Source organism: Candoia aspera, chromosome 1, assembly GCF_035149785.1.
Source record: "Candoia aspera isolate rCanAsp1 chromosome 1, rCanAsp1.hap2, whole genome shotgun sequence".
Taxonomy (NCBI): domain Eukaryota; kingdom Metazoa; phylum Chordata; class Lepidosauria; order Squamata; family Boidae; genus Candoia; species Candoia aspera.
In genome coordinates this window covers 297,646,427-297,670,468 of record NC_086153.1, presented here as the reverse complement: position 1 = coordinate 297,670,468, position 24,042 = coordinate 297,646,427, and the positions used below count along the sequence as shown (strand labels likewise).

General features: G+C 42.0%; 1 protein-coding gene across 1 annotated transcript in view; it reads left to right on the top strand.

Moving 5' to 3' along the window:
• The window catches only part of SPTLC2 (serine palmitoyltransferase long chain base subunit 2), a 79,824-nt gene that overhangs the window by 13,870 nt on the left and 41,912 nt on the right, over positions 1-24,042 (top strand). The window contains exons 3-6 of the mRNA XM_063290174.1: positions 15,071-15,225; positions 18,334-18,482; positions 18,662-18,786; positions 20,172-20,265. Of these exons, the coding sequence (XP_063146244.1) occupies positions 15,071-15,225; positions 18,334-18,482; positions 18,662-18,786; positions 20,172-20,265 (523 nt within the window). The remainder of the gene's footprint in view (positions 1-15,070; positions 15,226-18,333; positions 18,483-18,661; positions 18,787-20,171; positions 20,266-24,042) is intronic.

The following is a 24,042-nucleotide window of genomic DNA, read 5'->3' as shown; positions in this document are numbered from 1 at the left end:
GTGCTCACACCGGCCCCTCGCACACCCCCATACACCCTCACCAATCCGTGTGGCACCTCTCACGCACCTTCCCGGACCCACAGAGCACCTCTCACATACCCCCATGCACCCTCCCTGACCTGCATGGCGCTTCTTGCATATTCTCGTGCACCCTCCCCAACCCACGCAGCACCTTTCATGCATCCTCACTGACCCTCCCCTGCACCACCACGCACCCCCTCACTTCCACCTCACCCAGCAGCAGCCACTTTACCTGCCTGCCAGCCTGGGACTTGCAACCTCCTGCTGACTTCCCCGCTGACTTTGGTTGTGGGAAGCTGGCAGGAAGTTGCCTCGCCTAATGACTGTGGGATTCAGTTAATGAGAGCAACTGGGACTGCAGGGATTGCCATCACTAAGTGATGCAGTTGTGCTTTATGACTGCATTGCTTAGCAACGGAAATTCCCAGTTGTGTAAGTTGAGGACTACCTGTAGTTGACATTAAAACATAGATTGAAGCATGCTTAGTTAACTGTAGTTTAAAATTGTATTCAAAATGACTAATTAAATCATGATTTGTGATGCTTTAGACTTCTTCTGATATCCTCTGAAACTATCTTAAATCATACAGTACTGCTTTATATCAGTGTGTGAATTACACTCTTACTGTTGGCTGCCAGCTAAGGTGAGTTGAAAAAACTGAGTACTTGCCTCTTCGGATGGGTCTTGGCAGCATTGAAAATAGCACATTCCCGGGTAGTTCGTTCAGAGAGAGAGAGAAATTCCCCCTTTATTGCTTCCCTCATCTCATTTACAATTCTGAGAATTATTTTTTCATGCTTTTTTTAAAATAAAGTATCTTATGTATCAGTGTGATGTAAACAACAAAAGAAAGAAAAGAAAAAAATGCCTGGAAATATTTATCATAAACAAAACTCCTCCCTACAAATTTGACCATATTGGCAAAAGGTTATAGTTCTTTGCTTCTCTATTGAAAATACATATATAATGCTGACAAAACACATGCACACACACACACACACAGAGCCAGCAATCCACTAGTATAAAACACATGACCTTCCACCATTGTGTAAAAAGTCTTTTAGGCACAACTCATGTGCAAAGAGCCCAAAATGTTGTATTTTGATGTTCCAAATACAAGGGGTTCTACCCAAGGAGACATTAGCATCCTTGACAAGCAGCAGTTTTTCTGAAGAAGTGGTATGTGAATCTTTTGTGGTTTGTAAACAGTATTCCTTTTGGGTAAAGTATTTCTTTCTCAGATTTTGTGTGTTGCTGTGAACTGGTTAGAATCATGATATGAGATGGGCAGCCATATCAGTTCTGTAAATAAATAAATGTACCGTCCTTGCCAGTCAGCAGACTTAGATATTCACAGAGACATCCCCAATAAACATCCACAAGCAGAGGCAGATACCCTTAGCCCTTCATTCTCTTATAGAAGATAGAGAAAAGTCTTGTTCTTTTTTAAAATAAGGCAGAAGCTGGGAATCAAAGTGAGGAAGAGGACTTGGCTCTGTCCTTCTCCTCAGTAACTTCAATCCCCAGAGAGTGGGTAGTTCAAGAATAATTGAGACAGAAGGAAAATCTATTTCAGATAATGATTACCTTGGAAAAGATAGGTTTAAAAAAATTAAGCAGGAATTTCTCTTTGAGTTCTTGATTTTTCTTTTTTCTGTGACATTAAGGCAAACCTCATTCCTTCATTGTTGTTATTTCTGTGGTAGAGGACTAATAATATATACATGGCATAGAAACAGAAAAAGAAGCAAACAAACTACCTGATTATCCTGGAGGGAGAGGAGACAGAGAATAGAAACCAGGCTTTTCTCTGGTGTGAAAGGAGTCAGTATATGGACACTTTATATGGACACAATAAAAGTCAATGTTTATGGTATATGGTGCTAGCATCTATACAAGGGGAAAGTTAGTCGTGTTAGTAGAATGGAATTTAGAAGTGCTTGGGCAGCTTGTAGTGTTATCAGATGCTATGTTCCGATTGTAAAGGTCACAACATGTTGTACATTGCTTTCTGTATCATTCCTACATAACATTTCTGGGGGTATATAACCCATAATCTTGCTGAAACCAGGGCTGTTTTGCATTCTTCTGGTTGGGAGGCCAGTGATCACTATAATTGTACATGCCAATGAAAGATACTTTATTTCCAATGAAATATACTTCCTGAAATGCTTTGGTTTCTCATTTAGGTGGGTATTTTCCCACAACAGCATGGCATACTTTGCAGGATCAGAAGGTCAAGAGCTGGGTCAGTCTGCCATGTTCAGTGTGTCTGTGCCATTTTCACAGGTTCACAGTTTCTGCCCATGCCCTTCTTTCTCGCCAATCCAGAAGTGGTTTGGAGGTACATGATTGGAACTAGGTTGCAGAGACGTATGTGTCAGGGACTTGACAGAAGCAAGTCTGGGTGACTTGTAACTCTGAAGGGCTAGTCACCAGTTCCTGCCATCTGCAGTAGAATATTCGAAGGACAGCTTGTATGGATGCATTAGGATAAATTAGGAATTTCAATGCTTGATGTCAGCTTTATTTTGTCTCTTCTTCAGGCTGAGAATGAATATAATATTTTTCTTTAGAATCTTTTTGTCATCTCTTTATGAAGGCTTTGTAGCCAACCAATGGCACCTGTTTAGTTAATCTGTTTATAATATTGTACACTATAGAGTTGTTTCTGAATTAAGCAGTCTTATAAAAGCAGTATAAAAAAATTGTGATCTAGCCAGAGCAAATGTTTTTTTTTAAAACCCATTTAGGAACTGTTTTACTGTTTTATTTTCACCCTTCAACAGGGATTGTTTGCATTTTAATATCTGAAGTTAAAAACAGGCAGTATATGTTTTTAATAAAGTTTTCTTTTGTTTATATTTAATTTATACTTAAAAATTATTTATAATTTTGATTTTTAAGGCCATCCCAACTCAAAACTCACTCGGGTGATGTGCATTTGTAAGATTGGTTTATCTCCTGGGGTGGGATGGAGACTGAAATCTCTATATACTTCACAGCCAAGAGGTTGGACTGTTGAAATTATTTTACTTTTTTTACCTTTTAATTGCCAGAAAGGCAGTATGGGTTATGAGACCCCTATGTCTTTCACACACCAGGGATTAGGGAGACAATGCCAGGTGAAGCTCACCTGGAAGACAGGTAGTGGCAGTGGGAACTATCAACTTGCTGCCTCAAAACAGGGTATGAGGATCTAGAGGGCTATGGGGAGACACCATTTGAGACCTCCAGCCTTTTATCCTATAGACTCAGTCATTTCTGCTACAGTATATTACATTGTATGTCTTAAATCAGGGACACGGGACTGAAACCTGCTCAGAAGATAGATTGATCATGCTATTGTGTAAAGAGCCATAGAGATGACCTTGGAGAAACTATGGAATAACGGTTACAAAAACAAAAACATGCTTTAAACCTGGGAAGCAAAGAAAGTATAAAATACTCAAATTGTCACCACCCTTACTCCATGAAGTATAAGAGGGAGGGAATACACACTCAGCCTTTCAAGATTCTGTACTATAGCCTGTATGAATAAAACTTAGTTCCAGTCAAACTTATGGAGTCTGTTTTCTGACCTGGAATACTCAAAGGGCTGACGTCAATACTGAAATCTTCATATTCTTTATTAAAAGAGGTAGAGAATCTTATTCGTTATGGTAGAGATGACGTCAAGCCCTCAGGGTACCCTACTGTCCATGGAATAGCTTGCTGCAGCATTATTGCAACATTAACAAGTGGAATTACAAATAATTTATGTGCAAAATGCCATGATGCAACTAACAGAGCATTTAGGACAAGAGTTTCCTCAGCCAGCTACCCAGCCACTGTGAGCTAGTCCTGAATTACAATGCACCACACCCTTGGAATTGACAATAAAACATCACATAGAAATCTTGTTGCTTTATGTGACTGCTTCCTTACACATTCCCATTATGCTGGGGAGTGATTGGCAACAAATGAATAATATGGATATGCACTGGAAGCAAGGAACTATTTCTTTTCATCCTCAAATTGTCAACAACATCAATTGCAACCTTCCCATTCTTAGCATCCATGCCTGTGAAGCTTGCTAACTCGCTTACCCTTCCTCCTACTAAGGAAAATACTCAGACTTTGCAGATGTGTTTGGGAATGTGGAGGCAACTGCATTGCTTCCACACTGGATATGTGACTGTACCATTAATTTTAAACTGGGAGCCCAAATGCCAGTGGAGAGGCAGTATCCCATGTCTACTTGAGAGTTAGCCATCTTGAAGAAATTTTTGGATGACAATTTGAAGAAAGGATTTATCCAGTGTTCTAAATCTCCAGCATCTACATCTGCATTTTTCATCCCTAAGGGAGGTGGTTCTGTTAAAACAGTGCATGACCATAAACTCCTAAACCATGTCACCATTAGGGACACTATCTGGTGCTTCACCTGGACAGCCTCCAGAATATACTTGTTTTCATGGAGTTGGTCTTGAGAAGCACAATTTGATCAGGATGAAAAAGGGAATACTTCTGCATTGGACACCAGATATGCCAAGTTTGAATACACAGTAATGCCTTTTGGCTTGGTAAACTGCAGGGTGGTCTTCTCCAGATTCATGAATGAAATACTTCCTGATGTTTTGGACAAATGTGTAGTGGTATACTTAGATACAGTCAGGACCAGAAATATTGGAACAAGGGTAACTATTTGGACATTTGGCCTCTGTACACTACCACATTGAAGTTGAAAGGAAACATACCCAGATGGGAGCTAAGTCAGGACTTTCAGCTGTAATTCAAGGGGTTTGACCAAAATGGGGCACTAACCATTCAGGAAGTACAGCCAGTGGCATACACACATCCCCATCATTGGTGGCTCATAAGTAATGGAACGAATGGCTGACAAGCAGCTTCATGGCCAGGTGTGGCCTGTTTCCTGGGTACCCCAGGACCAATCAAGCAGATAAAAGGCCTGGAGGTGGTTCTGAGTGTTATATTTGCATTTGGTAGCTGTTCATTGGAATTCTCAACATGAGGTCCAAAGAGGTGTCCATGCGAGTGAAGGAGGCCATCATTAGGCTGAGAAAACAAAGCCATCAGAGAGAGAGCAGAAACATTGGGAGTGGTCAATACAACAGTTTGGAACATCCTGAAAAAGAAGGAATTAACTGACAAGTTCAGCAACAGCAAAAGGCCTGGAAGACCACAGAAGACAACTAAAGTGGATGACCACAGAATTCTGCTCATGGTGAAGAGGAACCCTTTCACAACATCTAGCCACCTCAAGAACGCTCTTGAGGAGATAGGCATGTCATTGTCGACATCTAGTCAGGAGACAGCTTTATGAATGTAAGTACAGAGGTTTCACAACAAGGTGCAAACCACTAGTAACACTCAAGAACAGAAAGGCCAGATTAGACTTTGCCAGCAAACACCTAAAAAGCCTGCCCAGTTCTGGAATAAGATTCTTTGGACTGATGAAACCAAGATTAACTTGCACCAGAATGATGGAAAGGAACAGCTCATGATTCAAAGCATACCACATCATCTGTCAAACATGGTGGAGGCAGTGTTATGGCATGGGCATGAATGGCTGCCAATGGAACCAGGTCATGGGTGTTTATTGATGACCTGACTGCTGATAAAAGCAGCAGGATGAATTCTGAAGTGTATAGGGCTATACTTTCTGCTCAGATTCAGCCAAATGCTGCCGAACTGATAGGACGCCGCTTCGTATTGCAGATGGATAATGACCCAAAACATACAGCAAAAGCTACTCAAGAGTTTCTGAAGGCAAAGAAGTGGGATGTTCTTCAATGGCCAAGTCAGTCACCTGACCTCAACCCAAAAGAGCATGCTTTTCACTTACTGAAAACAAGACTGAAGGCAGAAAGACCCACAAACAAGCAGCAGCTGAAGGCAGCTGCAGTAAGGCCTGGCAAAGCATCTCGAGGGAGGAAACTCAGCATTTGGTCATGTCTATGGGTTCCAGACTCCAGGCAGTCATTGACTGCAAAGGATTTTCATCCAGGTATGAAAGGCGATCCTTATGTTTGTAATGAAGTTGGTTTGTTCCATTACTTATGAGCCCCCAACGATGAGGGGAGTGTATGCCACTGGCTGTACTTCCTTAATGGTTAGTGCCCCACTTTGGTCAAAACCCTTGAATAACAGCTGAAAGTCCTGACTTCGCTCCCATCTGGGTTTGTTTCCTTTCAACTTCAATGTGGTGGTGTACAGAGGCCAAATGTCCAAATAGTTATCCATGTTCCAATATTTCTGGTCCTGACTGTACATTCTGAGCTTTTTGGAAGACAGTTTGCATGAGACCCATCTCAGGAATATTTTGGGAAGGTTCCATAAACACAAACGTTTTGCTAAATTAGAAAACCGTGCCTTTTTCCCTTACCCCAATTGGACTATTTGGGCTCTCGGATCTCTACAGAAGGAATATAAATGTACATGCTTTTGTGGCAACTACCTAGAAATATGAAGGATGTTTTCTAGGCTTTGCTAATTTCTTGCTAAGTCCATCCCTAATTTTATAGACCATTAGGCCTCTGCCCCCAGAGGTGAGGCAGGCCCCTTCGCTCCCGGCCTTCCAGAAGAACCTGAAAACCTGGTTCTGCTGCCTCGCTTGGGGTGGGAGGGGCACCAGTTCATCTTGGGGGTGGCTAGTATCATAGATCCCTCCACAACAAATAAGATCTGCGCTGCTTGGATTTTATATTTTATATTTTATATCTATTTTATCTTTTTATTGATCTATTTATATTGTAATTTATATGTTTTAATCTTGATCTTATTGTAAACTGCCCAGAGTCCCCTTTTCAGGAGAGATGGGTGGTGATAGAAATCTGAAAAATAAATAAATAAAGACCACTGTGTCAGTTCCTGGAGAAATGGCATAATTCGTACAGTCTATGAATAGCATGCAGCATTTCAGGACTTGAAAGCCCTTTCTCTTCACAGCTGTTACCCAGACCCCACCTGCCAATTTGTGGTGCGAACAGATGCCTCAGTTATTGCAGACAGGGCCCTTCTTCTCCAGGCAGAGAAGGGTCAGTGGGAAGGTTCCCTTGCCATGCACATTTATTCTGGGTTACTTCTATAGCTCAGTGGAACTATGCATAGAACATGAAAATTTAAAAGTTCTACAGAAATCTCTCATGCCTTAGCAGATCAAGTAGGCACATTTTTTCCCCATTTCAATGTTTATATCTCATATATTCCTGGCTCTAAGAACAAATGTCCACATACCCTATCACATAAGCTTGAATAGGACCTTTCCTACTCATCTTTCCCTACCACAATGATGCAGCCAAGCAACTTTGCCTTTCCCCAGGGATAAGACATTCCTGAAAGACTGAGAGCAAAGAAACAGATGGTACATCTGCTGGACCAGATTAAATGGAACAACAACAGGATGCACATGCTAGGGCTTGGATGAATGACCCCCTGAGAGCACCACAGACTGATTCTTCACCTTTCACTTCAGATGATGGGCAGTTGTTTTACAATAGCCATTCATATGTTTCCCTTCCTTTGAGGAAAAAAGTGCTACATCTCTGGCATGACAGTAGAACTGCTGGACATGTGGGCACTAAAATTCTACATTAGGTTCTTAGAGAGTTCTGGTGGTTGAGAGTGAGAGCAGGTATCAAGGATTATGTTTTTTATTTTTATTTTATTTATCAAATTTGTCACCACCCATCTCCTCCCACTGGAGGGACTCTGGGCGGTTTACAACAAAATCCTCAATAAAACAATAAATATATAAAATACATTATAAAATTACATATTATTAATAGTATAAATAAAAAATAAAGTCCAGATGGCTATATCTCATTCAGTCTTCATGTGGAAGGGGTACTTCAAGGCACTAGCCAACCCCAGGCATGACTCCTCTCTTCCCCGCCCCAGGCCAGCTGGCAGAGTCAGGTCTTCAAGTTTCTCCGAAAGGCCAGGAGCGATGGGGATAGCCTCACCTCCAGGGGCAAGATATTCCAAAGGGTGGGCACTACTGCAGAGAAGGCCCGCCTCCTGGACCCCGCCAGATGGAATTCTCTTACCAACGGGCTCCTCAGCATGCCCTCTCTTGCCAGATTGGGTGGGGCGGGTAGATGTAACGGGGGAAAGGCAGTCCCTCAGGTAACCTGGCCCCATGCCATGTAAGACTTTAAAGGTGATAACCAACACCTTGAATTCGACCCGGAAGCAAACTGGTACCCAGTACAGCTTGCGTAGCAAAGGTATTATATGCACCCTTGTAGGGCGCCACAAATAGCCCACGTGGCTGCATTCTGGACCAGCTGAAGCTTCCGGATACTCTTCAAGGGAAGGCCCACGTAGAGCACATTGCAGTGGTCAATATGGGAGATAACAAGGGCATGAGTGACCATTCGAAGGGCCTCCCAATCCAAGAAGGGGCATAACTGGTGCACAACATGAAGCTGTGCAAAGGCCCTCCTGGCCACGGCTGCCACCTGCTCTTCGAGCAGGAGCCATGAGTCCAAGAGGAGCCCCAAGTTACACACTGGGTCTGTCTGGGGCAGTGCAACCCCATCCAGAACCAAAGATGACAAAGTCCCAGATATGGAAGAGCCCTTAACCCACAGCCACTCCGTCTTACCAGGGTTCAGCTGAAGCCTGTTGTTCCCCATCCAGGCCCCCACAGCCTCCAGGCACCTGGAGAGGGCAGTCACAGCATCACTTACTTCACCTGGGATGGAGATATACAATTGAGTATCATCAGCATACTGATGATACCCCATCCCATAGTGACGGATGATCTCACCCAGCAGTTTCATGTAGATGTTGAATAGGAGAGGAGAGAGAACTGAACCCTGCTGCACCCCACAATGGAGGGGTCGAGGGCTGGATCTCTCCCCCCCCCCATCATCACTGACTGGGACCGGCCCTGGAGGAAGGAGGTGAACCAGCGCAAACCACGCTGCCCACTCCCAACTCCCTGAGCCACCCCAAAAGGATACCATGGTCGATGGTATTGAAAGCTGCTGAGAGATCAAGAAGAGCAAGGATGGATGCACTGCCACCATCCCTCTCCCAACAGAGATCATCCATAAGTGCAGCTAATGCCATTTCCGTCCCATATCTGGGCCTGAATCCTGACTGCAAGGGGTCTAGATAATCCGTTTCATCCAGAACCCTCTGGAACTGTAACGCCACCACTTTCTCAACCACTTTCCCCAAGAAGGGGAAGTGGGAGACTGGACGAAAATTGTCCAATATAGTAGGGTCCAGCGATGGTTTCTTGAGGAGGGGCTGTACCAGCGCCTCCTTAAAGACAGATGGAAACAACCCCTCACTCAAGGATGTGTTTACCATCACCTGGACCCATCCACATGTCATCTCCCGAGCAGCTTTCACCATCCAGGAGGGACATGGGTCTAGCTGGCACGTGGTGGTGTTTACTCTCCGGAGGATCCTGTCCACTTCCTCGGGTCCAACAGGATCAAACTGTTGCCAGATAACTAGGTAAGTCCGCTCCCTTGATATCTCCACAGACCATGCCTCATGCTTGGAGTCTAATGTAGAGCAGATCCGAGCAATTTTATCCTGCAGATGCTCTGAAAACTCCGCACGGCCCTGTAGGTGGGTCACACGGCCCACCGGCCCCAAAAGGGATCAAGTGATTTTAAACAGGGCTGTTGGGCGGCATTGTGCGGATGCGATAAGGGCAGAGAAGTATTGGTGCTTTGCTGCTCTTATCACCACCAGGTAGGCCTTAATAGCGGCTCTAACTAGTGTTTGGTCAGATTCAGTCTTCGACTTCCTCCAGTGGCACTCTAGACATCTCTTAATCCTCTTCAGAACCCTCAGCTCCTCCGTGAACCACGGGGAGTGTCGGGTTCAATGGGGTAAGAGAGGTCGCACAGGCGCAATCCTGTCCAAGGCCCCAGCCGCCTCTCTATTCCAAGCTGTAGCCAGGGCCTCTGCTGGACCGTGCAGCAGTTCCTCGGGTATAACCCCCAGCTCCCTCTGAAACCCTACCGGGTCCATCAGTCGCCAGGGGTGGACCAATTGAATGGGTCCAGCCTCCCTGCAGAGGGGGGCAGCATAGGAGAATCTCGGGGCCACCAGGGCGTGGTCTGACCATGACAATGGGGACAGCTGTAACTCTCCCCTCAGATCACATTGCCGCTGCTCCAACAAGAAAACCAAGTCCAGGGTGAGACTACTGTCTCGAGTTGGGTCCCAAATAATCTGAGACAGGCCCATGGCTGCCCTGGTAGCCATGAACTCCTGAGCCACCTCCGAGGCATGCCTCAGGGACGGCAGATTGAAGTCCCCTAGAACTATAAGCCTGGGGAACTCCACTGCCAACCCCGAGACAGCCTCCAGCAGCTCAGGCAGGGAGGTTGCCACGCAGCAGGGAGGCTGGTACAGCAGCAACACTCCCAACTGTTCTTGGGAGCCCAACTTGTAGAACAGGGTCTCACAACCAGCCACTTGTGGAGCAGCACCCCTGAAGGCCACCAGAGACTCTTGGATGACAACTGCCACCCCTCCCCTGCCCTGGGGCCTTTGCTGGTGCCATACCGTAAACCTGGCCAGGCACATTTCCAAAAGGGGCACCCCCCCTTCAGGGCCCAGCCAGGTCTACCCCTTCCTCAGTGATCAAATCACATATGAGGGGGGCTTTGTTGTTAACAGACCTGGCGTTAAGTAGCTGCCGGAGTCCAAGGCCCCTATTAATCTGCTGACCAGGGCCTGGGTCTGAGCACAGAGGGCCAGAACACACCACTGGTAACAAACATCAGGGGTGTCTTCCCCAATGATGGCCCACCCTCCAGCTCCCGCCATAACATCCCCTACCCATCACCACCTCAGTAGTATAACCCACCCTACAACCCCCAGAGATTCCCTCCAGCTCTGCTCCTGCACCTCCAGAATCCCCAATCTGAAGTAGGGGGCCCTCCATACACTCATATCCTCTTATGCATGCACACTTACCCGCAGGTGATGGCAGGCCCTCCGGCACACCAGCTCCCGCTCTCAGCACCGTCAGGTCTCAGCCATCACCAACCCATTCGCCATTCACTCCAATACCCCCAGCTGCTCAGCCTCTCTCACTGGTCAGCCGGGGGGATATCTCATGTACTCCTACCCACCTCGTGCCTCTCACTCGAGGTGAGTACTCTCCCACACTATACCTACACACACTCCCCGACTCCCCCCCTCATCTCTCACTCCCAGGAGGGAGTCCTCACTCACACTGGAGGGCCTCTACAGCTCTCCACCATTGCTGGGCAGGTAGGGAGGGGATGGCTATGTTTCCAATGCCACATCCCCCACTCCAGGTCACCGAGGCTTGTCGCGCCGACGCCTGTACTCCTGAGTCTGTCACGTCGGCTGGTTGGTTCTTCCAGGCTCTCCCAGCCAGTCTGGTCTTCCACGAGCAGTCTACCAGTCCGTCCCACCGCTGGTTACCGCGCCGCCAAGTTGCCTAACCAGACTAGCCGTCCAAGGCCGGTCTGCCACACTATCGGGCCGCTGGTCTGTCGTGCTACCGAACTCTCCCAGGCTGGTCCTCCAAGGGCGGTCGGCTGGTTCACTGCAACGCTGGTCCGCTGCGCTGCTAAACCACCCCACCATGCCTCCAAACCACCGGACCACTTCAGGTCCACCATCCGACGTCCCCTCTGGGTCCCGCTATTCAGGCTGCTATTTCATTTTGTCATGTTCGCCAAGTCTGTTCTTGCAGCTTACTCCAGCAAAACTACCCGGCTTACTCCAGCCTCACAGCCTCTGTGATCTTGGGAATACCTCACAATGGATTTTATTACTGATCCCCCCCTGTACAGGGGTATACAAACATTTTTGTGATTGTTTACAAAAAAGGTTTATTCCTTGCAAGGGCCTGGCATTAGGAAACCACACTTTTTTTAGCCCACATTTTTAGGTACAGAGGCCTAGACAATCAGGTGATCTCAGATGGTGGGTCTCAATTTATCTCCAGATTTTTGAAGGCCAATTATTAGGCATAAAAATTGATTGGTCATCTTTACATCATCCTGTTTCTAATGGTCAAACTGAGAAAGTAAACCAGGCACTAGAGGAATATTTAAGATGCTATGTTTGTTATCAGCAAGGTTATTGGACTGAACTGTTGCCTCTTGCAAAATTTGTCCATAAGAAATAAGTGCATTCCTCCACTGGTAGATCTCCCTTTGAGGCAGGAGAGGCAGGCTGCTCAGCTTCTCTTAAAGGAACAGCTAAATTCGGCAAAACCACATACAAGCAAATTAGAGATGCACAAAGTAGGAGGGTGTCAGGATTTCCATGGGAGATTTGGTGTGGCTTTCAACTAAGTTTCAACTAACCTAGGATGTGTAATTTATCAGCATAGTATATGTGCAGATCCAAGCAGTGTGGCTTTTTGTAATTGACAGATTGAAATTTTGTCAATGCGCAGGTTTTCTAAGTGCTGTCCAAGGTGTTTTGGTATGGTACCCGGTGTGCCGATAACCACTGGGACCGCCACGGCTGGTTTATGCCATAATCTTTCAACTTTGATTTTCAGATCTTGATACTTTGTGATCTTCTCCAATTCTTTGTCTTCTATTCTACTATCTCCTGGTATTGCCACATCAATTATCCACACTTTCTTCTTTTCAGTCATAGTTAAATCTAGTGTGTTATGTGCCAAGACTATCAGTTTGTATTCGGAAATCCCACAATATTTTAACCTGCTCATTTTTTACTACTTTTTCAACTATATGTTCCTGTATATTAACTATATTATATATTATTAATTATATGAACTATGTGTTCCTATATATTATGTTCCTATATGATGATGTTGTTATTTCCCACCTTTTTTTTTTTAATTTGGTCAACTCAAAGTTGACCAAATATCTAATACTCCTGCCTCCTATGCAACCTGTGCGGTAGGTTGGGCTGAGAGAGAGCACCTGGCCCAAAGTTACCCAGCTGGCTTTCATACCTAAGAGAGGCCTAGAACACCCAGTTTCCCAGTTTCTAGGCCAGCACCTTAACCACAACACCAAACTGGCTCTCTTGAATCAAACACAAGAAGTACACTAGAAGTTTCCCACAAGATAGAAAGAAATGAAGCAGAGGGGACAAAGAGATAGAGGAATGTGATACAAAGGTCTAAGACTCTCAAAAGAGCTCTTATACTTTTGAGCTTCAAAAAAGATTTCAGGGCCTCTGTTTATAGTAAGTGAAAAGCAGCTGTCAGAAGCCTCAGGGACTGGCTGTAAAAAGGGTAAGATTCTTATTTTTGCTCGGCAAAGAAAGTAATGGGTGGTGGTGACAGAGACTCCCTACTAAGAAGGACTGAAGCATCAGTCTGTTGGCCAAATAGCCTGGCAAGAGAAGTGTGCAGTCTTCTTGGGGCATATATTTGGAATTTAACTGAAGGACTCTCAAGACTCTTTAAGCTGCTGAAATATGTCCCATTTTACCTACCCGTATGGAAACAAATGACACAGCTAGACACAGTCTTGAAGACGCTGCAAGAGATTATGTAGTACTTGACAGGAAGGTGGAGGAGTGAGGGACACAATGGTGTTTTCTTCATTTTTTATCAAAGGGCATGGCCCAAGAATAGAGACAAGAATACTGGAATGAAGAACTGGTCACACAGATACTCCTGACAAGAGATAGGTTGCAATTCACAAGAACTGAGAAGGATGTGTTTCAAACTTGCCTTCTAATCTTGATCCAGAGGACCTTAAACTGAATCCAGTGAGTAAGGGAGAAGAGATGCCAGAAAACAATGTAATGCCAAGTACTAGGAATAAAACTTGGATGAGTGTGCATGAAGTGGAAGCACTCAGTAATGAGTACATAGATGCAAGAAGGAATAGGCCAATGTACATAACCTGAGGATTCCAGTGTCTCTGTATAATGCACAGAAGATGGGGAGCAAACAGAAAATACTACAAGTCTTAATGCAGGAATTAGAATATGATTTATTAACATTACTGAACCTTGGTGGGATGAAAGGAATAGATTAATTAAAAAGAATAGTCCAGACAAAAGAAGTGCTATTATATGTGGAAGAAATGCACACATGTATCAAGATCCAGGAATCTGAGCATTCAAGAGCATTTGTGTAAGCATATAAGGATGAGTGTTTTTTTTATTTCAACTTGATTTTTTTATACAAGTTAAAATGAACAGAAGTGAATTACGTTTTCCCCACTAAAATTGGCTTTCAGCTTTAGGAATGTCAAGTAGTATTTCAAATGTTGTTTTGCACACATCTGAACCAGGCTTCACAAATTTGGTGTGGTCCTGGAGGTAACCCAGCAGATCATGTATATCCAGTTTCATGAACCTGAAATTCATAGTTTATGTTTCCCAAGTAATAAAATGTTCCGAAAATGAAAGCTAGAATGCCAAAATTTTGTTTCAACACAATGTGCAAGCCAAAGTGAGCAGAAATGAGTTGGGTGGGTCATCTCTTCCTACTTAATTAACTAGCTGTTATAAAAAGCCTATATATAATTAATATTTGAAGCTTCTCAAAACAAGAGTCTAACGTTCCCTGGGGCTTGATTGGTACATATTCAACTGTTAGCACAGAGAGTGAGAATCTGGTGAATAAATCATCTGTATGACTGTAATGACTGACTATTCAAAATGACACACAGGTATTCTATGGTTATCTAATTTAATAATGAATAGTATGCAGAAACACAGGCAAAGCTGAGAATACTAAAAGCGCGGGACTTCTCCCACTTAATTCCCAAGCAATCTCAAACCCCTCCCCCCAGAGTCAGTACAATTCCAACCCCCTGCAGGTGTTCCTAACAGTTGCTGGCAGTCATTGGGTAATGTCCTTGACCAGCTGAGATAACCCAAACATGCATTCCTCCAGACTCCCATCATCCAGCTCGCTGCCTGGCACCAAGGAGCAGTAGCAGCCCCCTCCTGTACAACAACACGTGTCAACACCAGCATGGCATGGGAACTCATTGCAATGTTTCAGGAACATTGGAACAGGAACCATGACAATGGCTTCCAAATAATTTTCACTTTCGATTTGTATTAATGCACTTCTCATGTTTTCAGGACTTTGTTCCTTTGTACCAAGATTTTGAGAACTTCTATACAAGGAATCTTTACATGCGCATTCGAGATGGTTGGAATAGACCAATCTGCAGTGTACCAGGAGCAAAACTGGATTTGTTGGAACGAGTTTCTCATGATTACAATTGGACATTCAAGTGAGTAAAATGCTTTCAAAACTTCATAAGTAGCTAAAGTTTAGATGACTTCACTAAGTATTGAACAGTTAGTTTTAGAGGTGGGCTATATCCTCAGTAAGAGCCAGAGCCATTTTGGTGCAGTGGTTAAGGTATCAGGCTAGAAACCAGGAGACTGTGAGTCCTAGTCCTGCCTTAGGCACAAAGCCAGCTGAGTGACCTTGGGCCAGTCACTTTCTCTCAGCCCTAGGAAGGAGGCAGACCATTTCTGACAAACCTTACCAAGAAAACTGCAGGGACAATCCCTGAAATCCGACACGATTGGATGGATTAGAAAAAATACACTCAGTACAACTTTAGAACTTGTTGATGAATTTGGTGACATAATTTCCTAGGGCTTCCTAAACCAGAGGATGATAGGTCCAGTCTCATGCGGCAACATATTCCACAGTGTGGGGACTACCACTGAGAAGGCTTGCCCCCTTTTTAAGCTTCCTTCAGGTGGGGGAGGGATCTTTAGCAGGTGCTTTTTCAGTGTTTGGACAAATGGAGAGAATCATGCTTGGTAAAGTGGTCCCTGATTTATCCTGCTGCCATGTTTTATGAGTGGTAACCAATATTTTGAATTGGCTTGGAAGCCTGACTTTAAGATGTGTAATTCTGCATTGGTGAGTTTTCCTGACAATCAGTCTGAACACTGCATTTTGCACTAGATGCAGCTTCTGGGTCACCTTCAAAATGGTCCTGTGTAGAGCCCATTGCAGTAGTCCAGTCGCAAAATAATCAGCATGTGAGTTACTGTTAATAGAGTTCCCTGACCCTGGGAATGAGAATCACTGTTCGCAAAGCATTGCAGAACAAGAATAGATGATCATTCTGTTCATGTCTCATAAATGGTTAGCCAGCACCCCCTTAAATTAAAAGAAAAAGAACATCAAAATTACTAAGGAGGATCTATCTTAATACACTAGCTAATAAAAGGGGGACTAAAGTACACACATATCCAGTTTCCAAGATTCTGTAACTTAATCCCCTTTTCCTTGAAATAAGCCTGGCTAATGGGAATTTGAGAATCTAGTTTTCTTAGATACCTTTAGGAGGCTTGGCAGTTACTGTCACAAAAGTATCCTGGACCAGGCACAAGTGGCACACTAGCCAAAGTTGAGCAAAGCTCTCCCACCCTTATCGCAGCTTCCATGTCCTGCTCCAGCAGGAGCCATGGGTCCAAAAAGATCCCCAAATCACAGACCAGATACTTCAAGAGGAGCACATCCCTGTCAAGGGCAACTTCCAGTATTATTACCAGATAACCCTGATATTTTTAGACATACATGAACTCCATCTTTTTAGGATTTAATCTGCACTAGCTTCCCCCTGTCTAGTCCCTCACAGCCTCCAGTAACTGGTTCAAAAAATTTACAGCATTTTCAGTTCAGCCTGGTGTATCAACATGCAGCTGAGTATAATCAGTATGTTGATGACATCTCACCCCAAAATGAAAGATAACTTGTCCTATTGGATCATATAGATGTTAAAAAACATGAAGGCAAGGACCAAACCCTGTGTCACCTCAGATTGGAGTGAAGGGTTTGATCATTCATTTCCCCTGATTACTATCTGCCTACTCAGGTAGGAGTAGAACCATTGCAAAACAGTGCATCTCACTCCAAACCCTTGCAAGCTGTCCAGAAGGATACCATGTTTGAAAGTATTGAATATCATCAAGAGGTCTAGTGGTCCAGCCAGGGTGCACTTGCCTCATCCTAGTGAAGGTCATCTGCTAGAACAACCAGTGCCACAAACCCATCCCTCTTGTCCTTTCCATCCTTTCTTAAATGGATCTGGGTCACTCTGAACAAAACTGCAGGGTAAGAACGCATGTAATAAGCACAGAAAGAATTGATGCTTCACTGCTTTCAGTGCCATTGAATATGCTCAAGCATGAGCTTAAATCAGTGCTCAGTCATGTCCACTTTTGATTTTACAGTACATCACTCCAGGCGTCTTTTCAGTCACTTCATCCCCCATAGTTCATTGGTAAGCCAAGTAGCTGCCTGGAATTGGCCTCTGGACAGATATTTTGCAGGAGCAGTCTCATCCAATGGTCTGTACTCCAGAAATCAACTAGGCATGAGCTGGAACTGCTTGCCAAATTGTCAGGGAAATCCCTCCAGAGTACTCTGGAACCTGAGCAAATCCATCAGCTTTCTAGTAGATCTTCTGCCCTTGCAGTGGTTTATTGTACTACAAAATCTTTGGAAGGATAAATACAGTAGAAATTAATAGTTTGTTTTTTTAATAATTGAAAGATCTCAGATTTCTGTTTGGACTTGAAAATTATTTCTAGGTGAAATGGCATGAAATGTTTTTCTGATTGGCCTATATAAGAGGTTCAGCAAATAAAAAGTTCTGGATGTAGTAAGTAAGAAGAGGACTTTGCACTTGGGATCAATCTAATTGATCAGGAATAATGACCAATTGTTTCATGTATCAGTATTACAGTTAACATGCTTTTAGACTGTGCTTGTGTGTTAATATGCTTTTAGCATTGTCCTTTACTTACTACAGCACTATACTGGCTTTCAGATGCATTTCCTTTGAGTTTGTGAAGGATATCCTGGATGAGGAAGTGACAAATATTTGATAAATCAAGTTCTTTGTGGACAGGGATATCTTGAAATTAGTACAAAGAGATATCAAGCTGTTTTAAAATGGCTTCAAAGTTCTGCTTTAATTCTTATGAGAGCTTTCATTTTTCAATCTGCACAGTGGCATTTTACTCATTTTATTTGCTTAAAGCCAATTATATTAGAAATATTTAAAAAGCGATAATCAGACAAAAAATACTACTACATTTTGACTAGTTAGCTTTCATTAGTAATCCCAATAGCTTTCCCCGTTGTATTACGGCGTAACTTTGAAGCTTTTAGTTTTAAAAAGCAGTTTTCAGTATAGCATGGAATCACTGCTTTCAGTAAGTTGCTAGGGAACTGAAAGCTGTATGCAGTATGTCCCCAAGTCTTTTATTTTCTAAACACTGTCTAGATTGCAGCAGTTATTGATAGTTAATGTACTTGATACTGTTGGTGCTCTCTATATAAACATACTGTCTTTTCAATTAAAATGTAGGTATACAGGAAACATAATAAAAGATGTAATTAACTTGGGATCCTACAACTATCTTGGATTTGCAGAAAACGCTGGTGTTTGCAAAGATGTGGTTGCTAAAGTTCTCTCACAATATGGATGTGGGGTTTGCAGTACTAGGCAAGAAATGGGTAAGTTCAGACAAGGAGCTTTTTCACCCAGACTTCACAAAATGTATTGCTGCATGTTCTTTCTTAATTCAGCTTCTAATAATTCCAATATTTTCTGTTCTTACTATAAAAGAAAGCATTTGCATATACAGTGGTATTCTACCTAATGTGAACTTACTTTTTATCATATATATATATAGGAAACCTGGATAAACATGAGGAACTAGAAAGTTTAGTAGCCAGATTTCTTGGTGTGGAATCTGTTTTGACATATGGAATGGGATTTGCCACAAACTCGATGAATATTCCTGCTTTGGTTGGCAAGGTATGGCTTCAGGAGAAGGACTGACCTGATCCTGTCTTTGCAAATCTCTGGTAATAACCTCTCATAGTATAAGTTGTTTAGAGCCTTATTAACTGACATATAGATCACAATAATAAATGAATAAATATTTAAAATGTGTTTGGTGACAGAGAGGAATGAAAGCTCCAGTATTTAATGCAATTGTATTTAGCAAATACAGTTTATTAAAGGAAAAAAACAAATTACTGTTGGAGAACTTACGTTACCAGTATTTTAATGAGTCAGCTTCTTGATATTTCAGGCTGCAATGAGACAGGAAGATATCAGCGAGTTTTAAATAATTGACAATATTACTCATCTTGACTTAATTTAAGTAAATGATTGCGTTCTGTCATAGAAAGTATCTGAAGAAAATTTTCAAGTCTAGAATATGGTCACATTGTCTTGGTTTTGTTGCTCTCCCATTATATTTTTCAAATGTAACCACTATTACCTAATGTTTTAAATTGGTGAGAAGTGATGACAGCAGAAAAGACAGCAAAGCATCCATGTAAGTAAGTCATAGATGCTCTACAACTCTTTACATTCCAGAACCGTTACACCAGTGCTGTGTTTTAACTTTACATGGGAAAGTTGCTTCATAACTTCTTATATTCTTGTGTATCTTTCAAATAACATTAAATAAATTGAGAAATTTGGAAAAAAAATGGAATATTCATTGGTTTTAAAAAAAAAGTTTCCTTTCATGAAAATACACTGTCAGCAAAGCTATAAGACTAAGCATTTGACCTAATCACTGCAATATTTTTGCCTTTTTTTTATCATAAACTGTAACACAAGATTAATAACTTTTTTCCTTTTTTTTTTTTTTTTTTTGGTAATGCTTGCCTTCCTTTGCATAAATTTTTTTCAGCCCTATGAAAATGGACTAAGTTAGAAAACAACCAAGAGAGTAATATATTCGTGAATACTAGTAACCTTTGTAATCTGCAGTCCTATTGCCTGCAGTTTTGAGTATCTGTGGTTGGTAAATACAGATCTGACCTTGTTATCTATGGCAAAGGCTTTCATGCATTTGCAGTTTTTGGCATATAATTCTTTTTGGAGAAGGATTTTTGGAGTGGGGTCTGTGTATGTGTGTGTATTTTATGCATGCTCAGTTTCATTATGTGTGGTTGTTAAGTTGGAAACAAATCCTGTGAATAATAAGGGCCATTCATACTCTGTTGGTTGGAATATGTGGATTTGGTTCCATTGTAGAACAAATTCTGTTGCTTTTATGCATTATGCTTCAAATTAGATGGAGGCTAAGAGAGAAAAAGATTCTGAAGGACCACCAAGCTTTCAGAAAGTAGTTGTCTGTATCTGTTTGAACTATTTCTTTTGCATTGTCTCCTTATGATCAGGGTTGTCTAATAGTGAGTGATGAGTTGAATCATGCATCTCTGGTCCTAGGAGCAAGACTTTCAGGAGCAACAGTTCGAATCTTTAAACACAATAGTGAGTATTTGGCAGCAAATTGAGTTATTATTCAAATGTATGCTCTGTCAGTATACCTGGTCACTCTTAAAGACTGGAAGCATTTTTATTTATTTTACATTATTTATAACCTGCCCCAGTTCTAATAGAATCTGAGCTGTATATTGCAAAATGAAAAGTAGCAATAAAAGCAGTCAATAAATAATTAAAATAAAATGATCCAAAACCTAAACTTCATAGTTGTCCATAAAACTAAACTAATTTTAATTTAATTTAACTTTTTAAATTTGATTTAATTTTGAGAGCTGACTGCATGCTGAAAATAGAGCTGCTTTGGCTTCTTTACAAAACACTAGCAAAGTCAGTGCCATCCCTACCTTTTGGGGGAGGATATACTATCAAATGGAGTGCACAACTGAGAAAGCTTATTACCTGCTCTATGTCTTGTGTGTCTGACGTGGAGCAGCAGTCTTCTCTTGATGGCCAGACCAGACACTAGGCATAATCAGTTCTGGCAATTATTTGATACAGTATACAGTATTGCAGTGCTACACCATAAAGGTTTTAAAGGTAAGGACGAGCACGTTGAATCAGGCCCAGAAGTGTACTGGCAACTGATGCAGTAACTTCAAAATAGGTGTCACTCTAAGAGGGTTGACCCATCAGTAACGGCTGCATTTTATACTGGGTGATCTCCAAAGGCAGCCTTATGTGTGTTACAGTAGTCCGAGTAGTGACAAGGAGAAGAGCTACTATTGCCGGGGTATCTTGGCCCAGGTAATAGCATACTGACCAAAGCTGGGTGCCACAACTTCCATTTGTAGTTAAGCTGGAGGTAAGAGCAGAACTGTGCAGGCAATGGTTTTCCCTGTGACACTCTACGGAAGTGAAAGCTAGACTTAGAAGAAGCAGAATAAAAACCCTAGCATTGGAGAAACTCTTGAGAATTCTACGGATAGCCAAGAAGAAAAACAAATGGATCATAGCGTGTTCTTGCATTTAAAGTTGCTGCAACAGTCATACCTTGAAAAGCTCTTTCCTGAGCTGTCCCTAGTGGTGTTCTAGGAAGCCTCTTGAAATTAGAGGTCAGTTAAAGAAACTGATGCTGCTGGTGGTGGAATGAAAACAAGAGAAACAGGACATCACAGCTTCTAGAAGTCTTTCTAAACTCTTAATAGTTCTGCTTTGGTCACATGACCAGAAAGGAGGGGTATTTAGAATGCAGGAGTCAGCAACATTCTGAAGTTATGCCTGATTGTTTCTCCCATGGGGTTGTACGGCTGGAGTAATCCAATTTATTTCCAGTCTCAGTCTTCCTTTAGTCAGCTTCTCACCCTGCCCAATACCAAAACTGGTCCCATTCTGTTCAGTTTTTGAAGAGTTATTGTGCTGATTGATAGACAGATGGGGCCCAGCAGAATACTTTGTGAATATTGTAACCTGGAGTTTTGGAGTGTGCTTTGAAACTATTACAGTAAAATGAGAACTGCTTATTCTAAAGAAATTGTAAAAATGGTCTGTCTAAATCTTTGCCTTTCTATTGTTCTTTAGTTACATACGTATACCTATACATAGACGCATTACACTATTCTGTTTCAGGTTAAGCAGTCTTATGCAAAATGCAGAAAAAGAATAAGAAAATATAGATAAATTTAGTTGATACCAAAGTCATCCACTCTACTTCTCCTTACCTTTCTGTTCCTTGCAAACCATCCTTGCTTCTACCACATCCATATCTAAGCTCATCCATTGCTTTTTGTTCTTCAGATTACTCACATGTCATCAATTCCATACAACCATGACTTCCTCTGTTTTCCCTTTTCTTTTAACCAATTCACTTTTCCTTCATATATTTGTTTTGCAAGTTGATCCTTATTCATTCTTTATGACCAAATCAGTCAATGTACTACCATTGTATTTGTTACTTTCATATTCAGTACACATTCATCACCCATTCATTTCCCAACCTATCCCTTCTTGTTTTTCTACTAACATTTCTTAAGTAATCCATTCCCACTGGATCAACATACTTGTATATTTCTCTTGATATAACTTATTTACATGTAACAAAGTGAGTGAGTGTTATTTGTATTCTATAAAATAGATGCTATTCTGTGTAACTATTTTCACTTCTTTCTATAAATTTATTCCATGCAACAGACAAGGTACTATCTGTTGCCTTTCTGTAAATGTGTGTTTTATGTTTTTCTTTCCTTTCCCCATCTTTAATAAACATTCTACTCAAACTCACCTGCTTACTCTATTTTTTCACCATCTATATACAGTATAATTTGGAATTGTTAACTCAGTATTCCTGGTCAGAGCTATCTTGGCCTTCATTAAATTCATTTATGATCAGAACTTGTATCATACAGTCTGCAAATCATTTGGGAACTCAGCCAAGTACACAGCATAATCTGCATACCAAAGCACCTGTATATTTACATCCACAATCAATAGTCCTTTAAAGTTTCCACAAGCATTCTTTAAACATTATCTATAAATACTTTAAAAACAATAGGACATTGTACATCCTTGTATTATTCCCTACCAGGGTTGAACCATTTACACAATATTTCATTTATTCCCATACATATCACCTGTCTGGTATAAAGCCATGCTATGTTTTATAAATTTTGCTCATTGTCAGTTATCCTTTTCAATCAGAATTCTGTTAGACATTTTCCTATGGACTTTTAGGAAATGAATCCCTTATAATTTTTGCATTCACTGTTGCTACCTTCCCCCTTATATAGGGAATGAATGCAGTCTGATCGGAGTCTTATCAATTCAGTTTAAAAAAACTATGTATTATTTTTGCAAAACATTTTATTCAATTAAAAAGTAGGTCTATATGAGTCAAGGCTGTTCAGAAGATTTCCTTTGTAAATCAAGAATATGAAAGCTTTTCCCACAGTGAAGGAAATTCTTCACATTTCTGAATCTCATACATTGCCTAAGTTAATGGTTTAACCAAAATTCCATGAAAAGCCCTATACAGGTAGTCCTCACTTAATGACCCTAATTGGGACCGCAACTCTGTTGCTAAGCAAAGTGGTAATTACGTGAACATGTGACTGCCCTGCTTAGCAATGGCAGTTCTGGCAGCCCCAGTTGTAGTCGTTAAGTGAATCACCCATGGACATCATGTGACCACGGCCTGCCACCTCCTGCCAGCTTCCCCATTGACTTTCCTTGCTGGAAGTGGACTGGAAAGGTTGGAAATGGCTATCACGTGACCGCAGGATACTGCAACCATCTTAAATGTGCGACAATTGCCAAGCACCCGAATCGTGATCACTTGACTACAGGGACACTGCAATGGTTGTAAGTGCAATGGCTGGTCGTAAGTCATTTTTTTCAGGACTATTGTAACTTTGAACGGTTGCTAAATGAATGGTTGTTAAGTGAGGACTACTTGTGATATATGCAGCAATACTGTCAGTTCCCAGAACTTCATTCAATTTCATTTTTTGTCAGCCTCACCAAGTAAACCAAGCCTGGAAATCAACCCACAGGAAGGCTAAAACTACTTTTACTGAGATTTGCTATAACATCAGAATCTTGCAAGTGTGATTGTGCTGTACCTCTTCCTCCTCATAGTTCAGTGAATTAGGGAGGCATCTACCTGAGCCATTTCTGAATATTTTCTCATTCTCGATTTTAAAAATACTTCAGCCCCTTTTGCCTAGGTAACAGTTCCTGCATATTTCTGTCAAGGTCATCTTCCTCTACAGTTTTTTTAATTACTTCTTTAGTTTTGTCTTCAGTTACACTTTGATTAAGAACTTCAGCCTG